Genomic DNA, 11,435 nt, shown 5'->3' on the forward strand with positions numbered 1-11,435 from the left:
AATTAATTTATTATATAATAATACATTTTAGAGTAGATGTTAGGTACTGTTGACCTACTGTACAACTTTAAAAATTTATTCATGAAGAAAGCGTGCAAATGAGAAATCTCGGTTAAATGGTCAATTTTTATCAAATTAGGTCATATTTTTTACGATGTCCTATGAAGCATTAAATGAATGTACGAAAAAGATAATGACACAAAAGAAAAAAATCGTTTTTTAAATCAAATAGTATTGTCACATACAAAAAAAATGTTCGTAGGGCATTATTTATTTAAGTTTATAAGCTTTTGTTTTAACTCTTTTTTTTTAAGAAATGGATGTTCGTTCACAGAGCTCTTTCTCGTGCTTATTTAGTTTGAGATACTTTTGATTATTCTAAATGGTCACTGTGTAGGTTCATTTTTTCAGATTTGTACAGATTTCATAACTTCAACTGGCAATCAGGATGCGATACCAATTTAAATTGTTTTATGTTATTATATACGTAGAACCAAGTTAAGCCACGAATGAGGCTTAAAAGCCACATAAACCAGTTTTATCGTAGGGAAAATACCCGACTTTTGCCGAAAGTTGACTGCTTGTTGCGATAGTCGTGTCCGTCCGTCCGTTTGCACTTTTTTCGTGACAGTTTTTTCTACAATAATTTATCATCATTGATTTTTTTTTTTAAATATACATTATACTGGTATGCCATATCGCTGGTCATATGAATTCTGGGATGGGGAGCGGGAGTATCTTCCTTTTGTGAGGTCTGCTCACAAGTTTTTTTTATAAGTTTTGTTGTAACCTTAGTTGCCATAATTTTATATAAATGAGTGTATCAAAATAACATTGTAAAATAATACAAATGTTCTGTACGTATACCAACTGTATTTTAAAATTTAACACCAAGAAAAGGTATCCAAAATATTATGGTAAAACAAACTATTAACATTTCACAGCAATTCTATAAACATCAGTAAAATAAACATTTAAACAAGAAAATCAATCAAATCAGAATGAATTAGAAAATCATAAGTCTTATATTTAGTTATAAATCTTGTATTGCATGCAAGTATAAAAATCCAATCTTGAATAAATTTAAATCTTCAAGACTCGAATTAGTCTATTTAATTTTTTAATTTGACACATTTTAACTGAGTTTATTCAAATATGTATACCTTTAAAAATGGAAATTTTAACTGCAAGACATTTTAAGTGATATAAAAATACATGGAATGTGAGAATCGGCCAAGACAAAATGAAGCGTCAGCAGTGGGATAATTTAAATACGTCAAAATATTAAGAAAAACATGACTTGAACGTGAAAACAGGAAACAGACGATCTACATAAAATAGGTTACATGTACAAACTGAAGATGAGGGTAGCAAGACGTCACACACACACACACACACACACACACACACACACACACACACACACACACACACAAAACAAAGTACTAGCTTTATGAACTACAAAAAAACAAACAAACAAACAAAACAAAAAAACGGGAGTGCATCAGATGCTCATGACGCAAGTCATAAAGGGGTCCTGTCAAAAAAGAATCATGATGTAAATAAAGTAAATAAAAAATGACAATGACACACCACTGTCTCTATTTGAATTGAAAAATGAAATCTAGTATAAATTGTTAACCTGTCTATGGATATGAAATGGAGCAATTTTGCAATTTTATAGCAATGTTTCATTATAACAAGCTTTTACCCCTACTTCTTTGCCTTTTATTTTCGTGTAACAAAAAAGGAATAAATGAATGAAAACGACAAATATACCGATATTTCTATTTCTTAGACTTAATTTAAGAAGATTTACTTTTACATTTTTCTTAAGCAATGTATTATACTTTAACTGTACAAAAGTGTGAGGAGAAATTATTAAATGTTATATTCACAGTATAATTCGCAAGCTTCGGCGAAGTCTTTCTTCCAGAAATCTGTAATGATAATAATAGAAGTATTTACGTTAGAAAGTTTATCTACTAATACAGTCCTTACATTGCAGTCTGTTTACAAAATAAAACGTATACTTATTGTCCAAAATATCAATCATACAATAATAAAACATGTGACTTCAATTTTACTTATTATTAAGTGGATATAAACATACATCCATATACTAGTAATATATTAGAGAATATGCCTCGGAAATATTATTACACGGTTTATAGATAGTTGAAATAGAGTAATTCCAATTTCAATACAATTTAGGTAGGCAAGTGAGTAATTTAAATAGATCACTAGGTAGAAATATCCAATATATTATACCAATCTGTCCTACTTAACTACCACTGAACACCTGTGTAATCTTTTTTAGACTCTGTCTTCTTATTTTGAAGAGTTGTCAATTATGATCTCTTTACGCTTTAAATTTACCATCCACCATCATAATTGTTACAAGCCTGTTGTGTGTTTGATTAGACAACGGACTGTCTGGTTTGAGAGTGAATGGTCAGATTTTAAACATCGATATTTTTGGAAAACGGTATTCCATGTTTTAAATTCAACTAACAAAAATCTGAAATGTACTTTATGTGTTTCGTCTTGAAGACCCCGTCCAGTGAAATTGATTTGGCAAAAGATGGTATCCAACTTCATTATATTTGATCCAAACTATTTTATACCTCTTACTTTACTACACTCCCTTTAAAGAACTAGTCTTGACACTCGTGTTTCATAACCTACCTCATCATTATACATTGACTGTGGCCATCATTTTGGTTTCCACAGACTCTTTCAACCAGTTTGTGTTAAGAGTCAAGATGAAGAAAAACGATCATTTTTTCCACTACCATTTGTCAACAAAGGTATAGATGCAATTAATGTGGTTAATATCCTCTATCACAAAAAATTACCCGTATTTCACAGACAAATCAATACCGATTATTTCATATACCTATACTTCATACATTGCATCCAAAAATTCCAATTATAAAAGGCTGTTGCAGGACCTAAAATTAGAGGACTTCATTAAACCACCTGACTGTTCAAACAAAAACTCTCCTTTCAAAAATGGTCCATCCGGTCAAGTCATTACAGAAGATGTAAACATCATAGAAAACCAATCTCTCCGGAAGGTCCTTTCTAAAGGTCCCAAATACTTGGAACCATCCTCCATAAATTGGAGTTTTAACTTTGAAATTCTAAATGCAAGAAAACGAATAAAACGATAACAAAAAGACATTGACTGACTGTTAAAATGGATAAAGGCTGTGAGATCTTTAATTTTGAAAGGTATGAAAGTTTCAAGTAGGGTAATGAGCGTCAATGCTACATCAGTTTTCAAAGACCCCGATGTAGTAAAACCTTGTCTACTATACATGACACATATGTAGTCGTGCCAGCAGACAAAGCCCGAAACAACATTGTTTTTGTCTTCATAACGAATTACATCCAATATTTATAGAGGTAGACATAGAACATAATAGCTGTAATAAGACCTGTACTGCTACCACACTCTCCAAAGAAGAGATAGTGGATAACCATAAATCTGTACTATTCTCTTTTGGTGTCGCTACCAAAGTCGATGATTGTAATCTACCGTCAATGTACTGGATTCCTAAACTCCACAAGAACCCATACTACCAACCCTCCAGTTCTTCAAAATGTACCAACAGACCTCTTTCAACGCGTTTAAAATCTATACTCAAAGCTGGCAAAGAGGGTCTCCAGTCCTACCACAACCCTTCTTTCTCCCGAAGAAATATTAATTCATTTCTCCCGACTAAATATTAATTCAAAGTGGATCCTGAAAAATTCGAATCTTCTGGAAACCATCAATTCAAGACTATTATCAGAATACAATAACATTAAAACCTATAATTTTGTTTTACTTTTATTTCCCATACTCAGATAAAATCCGGACTAAAATCTTGTGCAACGTTATTACTCCAAAACGAGGATACACTCAAGTACAGATATGTAATACTTAGTCGAGATTTCTCATACGATTTTAAATCATCTTCCAAATATACCGAAGAAAGAAGTCCAAGAAAATGCTGGAATTTTTTATCCACAACATATTTGTTCAGTGTGGTGAATGCGTTCTTCAACAAAAGGTCGGCATTCCAATGGGAACATAATGTGTTCCGCTACTTGCTGACCTATTCCTTCGAACTATGAGGCTGACTTCATAGCTGATCTGATCTAAAGGAAGGAATGTCGTTTAGACAGATCATTTGATCCCGGTTTCCGCTATATAGATGAAGTACCATCTTTTTAAAAAAAAACGTCTAGTTTCGGGGATTTTATACATGGCCTCTTCCCAAAAGAAATTAAGATAAACGATACTATATACAATTTAAAGTCGGTCTCATATCTTGACCTACACTTAGAGATCGATGGTGATGTAATACTATTGGACAAACTATACGACAAACGTGATGACTTTTCATTCCGTATTGTCAACTGTCCTTTCATCTGTGGCAACATCCCTTCAACACCTGCGTATGTTAATATTCGTCTAACCGGACTTGACTTTTTATGAACAACTCGGTGGGTGTTTCTAGGAAAGCAGAGAACGCTTACACTACCAGTGCACCTGGTCTATGCTCCCAGTGTTAGTGGAGTGCGAGTTACTCATTTACTTTTGTTGCCTTGTACGTGTTATTCTGGTTATTTTGTATTCTTTGTCCTGTTTGTCTGCTTTTTATGTCTAGTCTTTGTCCACTGATAACATTCTTTTCCTATCCGCTAGAAACTTGATTCTCTTGATTACACTTTTAAATACTCTAAACGGTCACTGTGTGATTTTTTTGAAGGTTTGAACAGATTATTTAACTGCAACTAATAGCAAGTCTACGATACCGATTTACAAAAAAAAATAAAATAAAATAAAAAATTAAAAAAAAATTTAAAAAAGTACATAAAAGTAAATATAGCCACATCGTACGTTCGGAACCCACTTTTAATGCAGTAGACAGCCGTCTCCAAAATTTCAAGAATCTTGACATGTCAAAAAAAAAAATAGATTTTACATGATGCTATCTGAAATTCAAACAACGTCTAATTTGAATATTTCCCCCGAAACTTTTTAAAGGCTTGTCTGCAGCTGTTTGTAAGATTGAAAAAGAACGTCTGCCGCTATGGGAAACTTGAAATGATGTCTGATTTAAGAACGGCTTCTATTTAATTCCCAGTTTAGTTTAGACATATTTTCAGTTGACGCAAGGTGCGGTGTAGAAAAGATTCACATTTGTTTATATGTATCTTGAATACTCAAGGACTACTGTGCCAAAATGTAAATTGACTTTTTATTATTTATTTTTCCTCATTAGGTTTTAATCATAAATATAAGCATGTTAATACTACATTTTCAAAAAAGCTTATTCGTCTCGAACTTATAGAAAACTTCTACTCATACGCTTTTGCAGACTGCCTTCCGACAAGATCTCAGATACAAAAAATAATACTAAGTACCTCAACATATACACGGTCCTTATAATGTGGTTTATAATGTTTACAAAACTTGTATTTTTTTACCTAAATATCAATCATAAAACAACAAAACAATCCGACATAGTTATTATCAAGTGGGTATTAATTGACACATAAATCTATGTAGTACATTCAGGATGATGTCTCGGAAAGATTGAAGCTCGATTTAAGACCATGACACACATTTCAAGAGGCAGATGGTCAGAAAGATCAATAAGCAGGTCACAAAACGCTGATGTTTTCGTTGTACAATCCCAGTGACGCAGACAGGGGAAGTTTTTTTCGTCAAAATGGGGATTAGGTGTCACGAGAGTGATGGGAATAACATCAGGTGAGAAGGATTTTCTGATGACTGACAGTGATATTTATGGTTTTAGACAGTTCTATATAAACTTGCAAAATGTCTCTAAAACCAGATTTGGGACTTGGAAGAGTAACATATAACAATGAAGGTTTTTGCAGTAAGTGTTATCCTGTTGTTCGTGACAGTGATTAGTGTAGAGGCAAGGAAACCTTGGAGAGATAATAGTGAGTAATATTAAACTGTTGTAATATTGAATTCAAGTTTTAAAACTTTCAGCCAATAAAGGCCAAGCGTACAGCTTCACGCTCAAGATTTGGGCAATGTCCATTTGTATTTTAGTAAAAATATTAATGTTTAAATATGCCCTCTAAAATTACAAACGTTTATTTATTTTTTTTTTTGATAAGGTGAAAGACTTATTTTTTAAAAAGTAAAACGTGTTTTTTTTTGTTTTTGTGTTTTTTTTAGGGGGGGGGGCGAGAAAAGGTATTTTCTTTTAGCATTTCAGTATGCAATTTACTTTATAATCGTTTTTGTGCTTCAAATGAAAGAAAAGTTTAAATCACGCAAACTTATCATGGAATAAAGGCCTAAGAAAAGCATAACCAACACCTTTATGCAGAGAAAATTCCAAATGTGGTTTATCTAAACTTACGAAAATACAAACTGGCAAAAACTTGCAAGAATTTTGAAATAATTTCTGCATGTATTACAGGTTGTGACTATGCAAAAGGCAATTGGAGTGATTGTGATCCGGACACACAGACTGTCACAAGGGAACTTACTCTGACGAATGAAGAACCTGATTGTGAGGACTTTATAAACCAGACAATTTCTTGTCAAAGATATGAACGAATACTTGCTGGGAAAGAAAGGCGTCAGGAAAGGAAAGAGAGAAGGGATCAAAATAAAAGTAAGAATAATTTTAACAATGTAGTTCATTTTCGAAAAGCTTCAATTCATTAAGGTTTGTTTCATGATATCAGAATAATATGTTTTAATTTTTGAATACAAATTTGACCTATTCATGACTAAGAAACACAAGACGTCAGTAAGCATATTCTGCTGCAGCATCACAAAATAACGTTGAGATGGTTTTCGGTAAAAAAAATAATTTCATTGATACTAAACAAAATATCTACTATGATATTGAAACGTTTCATCTTATGTACAATACACTTATACTTATGACTGCTCTAAATGACGTTTATAAAACATTCATTTGTCTTGTTATTAAGGGTGTGAATATGAAAAGAGCGAATGGAGTAGATGTGATGATACCACCAATACTACAAGTAGGACTTTAACCCTGATTGATGGCGACCAGGATTGTGATAATACACGTAACATAACAATTACATGCGAAAAGCTAGAGAGAATAATGACACGGAAAGCAATGAAATTAGAAAGGAAACAAAAAAGGATTGAACAAAAACTCATCAAAGCAGAGAGAAAAGAACAGCGACAGAGGAGAAAGGAACTCAAATTAAGTAAGCAGAAATTATAAGTGTTGATGTATATTTGGTTTTCGGCTTTGTGTAAACGTTGAATGAATGATATACTAAAGATTATTTTCCCAAAGAAAGTTCGATATCATCTTTATACATAATTTGTAAAGCCCTTTTCCATACTATGAAATCCTATGATGATATTGTAATATCTCATGATTTCGTTTTTTTTTATATTTTGATTGTATCAGGGTTTTGTTGAATATACTTTTGAAATATGTTTATTTCCAGAATGTAAATACGACAAAGGAGAATGGAGTCCATGTGATGAAATCTCCCAGACAGTTTCGAGACTTCTTATCTTCAGAGAGGGTGACGCGGGTTGTGAGGTAACATTAAACTTCACCATATCATGTGCTAGATATCAAAGGATCCAAGAATGGAAAGCACGGAAGTTAGAAATGAAAAATACTAAAAAAGCACAGAAACAGCAAAGGAAGGAAGAAATCAGCCAGTTGAGAGAAAGTTGGTTACTCGTCAGGGCTCAGAAGAAACGTAAGTTTGTATTAAAATAGTAACATGTTCATCAAATCCTTAATGATTTTTGTCTTGCAAATAGCAAGAACACCCGAGTTCATTCCTATTTCAGCGAGGTCCGAGCTGTTCGCTTATCTAAGTGTTCTTTTTATTTTCTTGTATTTGTTGTTGTTGTTCACTCGTCTTTGTTCTTTTTGGAGTTCCTTTCATTTCTTTATCAAAAGAGTTCTTCATTAAATTAAGTTCAAATGTAAAATTAAATCATTAACGTATATCACACTTCATAGTATATGTTAAGTAAAACTGCTTTGGTCATCCAATTATTATGGTCGTGTTTATTATTGCACGATTCATATAGAGTAAATATTAAAAGGGGCAGCAATTTATACAGGGTAATTTTTTATGAAAATATGTATTATGTATTAAAACATTGTTGCTCCTATCTTTTGTTTATGTGTATGTCACAAATAGGAACAACACATTTGTAAATTTTAAAATGTTTCTTTCCCTGTTTGTCCACCCCGGACTTGACTTTTTATGAGCAACTCGGCGGGTGTTTCTAGAAAAGCAGAGGACGCTTACCTTACCTGTGCACCTGGTCCATGCTCCCAGTTTTTAGTGGAGTCCGAGTTGCTCATTTGCTTTTGTTACTTTGTATTTATGATTTTAGTTACTCCATGTTGTGTATGTCTGTTTTCCATGTCTGGTCTTTGTCCCTGGATTACATTCTTTTGATTAGCGCTATAACCTTGGTTCCCTTGATTACTCCTTAACATCAAGGATGTGACGCAGTATATATCGATTATCGATAATCTTATAATTGCATTTTTGATCATTTCAATTTACATTTCGCAAAATAATAATAAAACTTTATTTCATATTCATATGGATGAAAATTTTGCATTTTTTTTTTGCAGTTGGCTGTGATTTTGAAGTATCCTTTAGCAATTGTGATCCAAAGACAAACATGGTTGCAAAGATTTATACTCCGGAGATGGGAACAGACGACACTTGTGAAACTAGATCAATTTCATATTCATGTGATTTACATGAAAAATTGATGGAAAAAAAGAACAGACGACAGGAAAAGCGAAAGCTTCGAAAATTTGGCAATCGTCAAGATAGGAAGGCATTTTTTAAACAAAACGCTTTATTGTAGTATCATCTAAAGAACTCATGCTAAGAGTATATAAATGAAATCCTTTGTTCTTCCTTGTCAGTATTATTTTGCGTGTTTGTACATTTTGCAATCATATTGCAATAAAAAATTTTTGTTACACTTCTATGTTTTCAATTAGCTAAGACATGGCATATATTTGCACTGAAACATTTTTGCTAAAGATCTAACTAGTATGAAGATTAACTTTTACAATATTTATAAAACAAAAAGCAAGTATAATACCTATATACAATTAAATGCATGTTCAGAATTCCCTTATCTATAACGGACATTTTAAAATATTATTAACATAAAAAGTAAGGAATGGTAGTGGAAATTTATAAAGGATTCTTGGTTTCGATTTTGGGTTATAAGTATACACAGCAGTTTTAGTCTCAATTAAAAATAAAATACATCTAGTTTTGTTTTTAATTCTAATGTAGTAGTAAAGTATTATGCTCAAGTTTCTTTAAATTTTACGTTTTCGAATGGTACCCTCAACTGAATCTCAAGACAATGAATTTCGTATACGAGTTTTACAAAACAAACAAAAATCTGGAACATATGAAATAATATTAGTAACTCCGTTTTTTTTCAAATTTTTAATAATGCCGACACCAACTTGCAAAATTATATTGACAATTAGTTTTAAAAACATTTTACTGAGGTAACAACACACCCATTTTTTTTCCAAATTATAACTTATAACTTCTGAAGTGATGACTTCAATCTTGTAGCTAGATAACCCTGCTCCAGAACCTAATTGCAAGAAGTCTAGCGCGCCACAAAAAGTTTGCGTAGTTAAGGCAAGCTATAGCATAATTGTATAAGTTATATGAAAATTTCATACGAAGGTGCTGAAGGGATGGTGCAACAGATGAAAAAAAAATTGACTGTGCGGGTTGAAAAGTCATCACGTTTTTTCTTTAAGTTTGTCCAATAGTTTTTCTTTACCATTGCTCTCTAAATGTAGGTCAAGATTTGGGCCTGACTTCAAAGTGTATATAGTATTATTTATCATAACTTCTTCTCGGAATGTGGGATGTATAAACTCCTCGAAGATAGGATTTTTAAAAGATGGTACTTCATCTATTAAGCGGGAACTGAGATTAAAGGATCTGGCTAAACGATGTTCATTCATTTGGATCAGATAAACTATGAAGTCAGCCTCATAATAGTGAAGGAATAGGTCAGCAAATAGAGGAGAACAATTTGTTCCAATTGGAATTCCAGCCGTTGTTGAAAAACGCATCCACAGCACTGGACAAATATGTTGTCAATAAAAAATTCCAGCATTTTCTTGGACTTTCCTCTCCAGCATATTTGGAAGATGATTGAAAATCGTTTTTTACAAAGTATGAGAACTCTCAATTAACTACTTCATATCTGTACATGAGTGTATCTATTTTTGGAGTAAAACTATGTATAATAATTTAGTCAGGATTTTAACTGAGTGTGGGAAATAGAAGTATAAGAGTAAAAAATCACAGGTTTTAATGTTATTGTATTCTGATAATAATCTTGAATCGATGGTTTCCATATAATCTTTCGAATTTTTCACGATCCACCTTGAATTAATATTTAGTCGGGAGAAATGAATTAATATTTCTTCGGGAGAAAGAATGGTTGTGGTAGGACTGGAGACCCTCTTTGCCAGCTTTGAGTATAGATTTTAAACGCTTTGAAAGAGGTCTGTTGGTACATTTTGTCCGTCCGTTTGCACTTTTTAGAAACATTTTTCGCTACAACTATTTATCGCAATCACCTTATTTTTTTATAAATACACTTTATATTGGTATGCCATATCGCAAGACATATGATTTCTGGGGTGGGGAATATCTTCCTTTAGTGAGGTTTGCTCACAGTTTTTTTCTATGTTTTGTTGGAACCTTAGTTGCCATAGTTTTATCTAAATAAGAGAGTACCCAAATAATATTGTTAAATAATACAAATATGCTGTACGTATACCAAATGTATTTTAAAATTTAACACCAAGAAAAGGTATCCAAAATATTATGGTAAAACAAACTATTAACATTTCACAGCAATTCTATAAACATCAGTAAAATAAACATTGAAACAAGAAATCAATCAAATCAGAATGAATTAGAAAATCATAAGTCTTATATTTAGTTATAAATCTTGTATTGCATGCAAGTATAAAAATCGAATCTTGAATAAATTTAAATCTTCAAGAATTATCCTATTTACCTTTTGAATTTGACACATTTTAACCGAGTTTATTCAAACATGTTTGTCGTTAAAAATGGAAATTTTAATTGCAAGACATTTTAAGTGATATAAAAATAAATAGATAGCGTTTGTCGGCAAAGACATACTGGAGGATCAACAGTGGGATAATTCAAAACACGCCAAAAACACGTAAAAAAACATGGCCTGAACGTGAAGACATGAAACAAAGACGATCTAAAGAAAATAGATTACATATACAAACTGGAGATATAGGTAACAAAACGTTACACAAAGAAACTAAAGCACTAGATTTATGGCCTACAATAAAACAACAACAACAACAACAAAAACGGTG

The 11,435-nt window shown here is 32.1% G+C and overlaps 1 protein-coding gene across 1 annotated transcript; it reads left to right on the plus strand.

Moving 5' to 3' along the window:
* The first annotated feature begins 5,780 nt into the window (after positions 1-5,780).
* LOC148628244 (uncharacterized) lies at positions 5,781-9,007 on the plus strand. The gene is made up of 5 exons (XM_088564712.1): positions 5,781-5,967; positions 6,459-6,656; positions 6,982-7,233; positions 7,483-7,746; positions 8,646-9,007. The coding sequence occupies exons 1-5, from the start codon at positions 5,886-5,888 to the stop codon at positions 8,885-8,887; spliced, it is 1,038 nt and encodes a 345-aa protein (XP_088420838.1). The 5' UTR covers positions 5,781-5,885; the 3' UTR covers positions 8,888-9,007.
* Positions 9,008-11,435: the final 2,428 nt, after the last annotated feature.

The sequence above is a fragment of the Perna viridis genome, chromosome 1 (genome assembly GCF_037379345.1).
Source record: "Perna viridis isolate PV_CMFRI_1.1 ecotype Kerala chromosome 1, ASM3737934v1, whole genome shotgun sequence".
Lineage (NCBI taxonomy): Eukaryota > Metazoa > Mollusca > Bivalvia > Mytilida > Mytilidae > Perna > Perna viridis.

Bases quoted from the DNA above. Each gene is read 5' to 3' on its own strand.
- LOC148628244 (XM_088564712.1), top strand. From the start codon at position 5,886: ATGAAGGTTTTTGCAGTAAGTGTTATCCTGTTGTTCGTGACAGTGATT. The intron at 6,657-6,981 runs GTAAGAATAATT...CTTGTTATTAAG, and splicing joins GAGAAGGGATCAAAATAAAA to GGTGTGAATATGAAAAGAGC. The intron at 7,234-7,482 runs GTAAGCAGAAAT...GTTTATTTCCAG, and splicing joins GAGAAAGGAACTCAAATTAA to AATGTAAATACGACAAAGGA.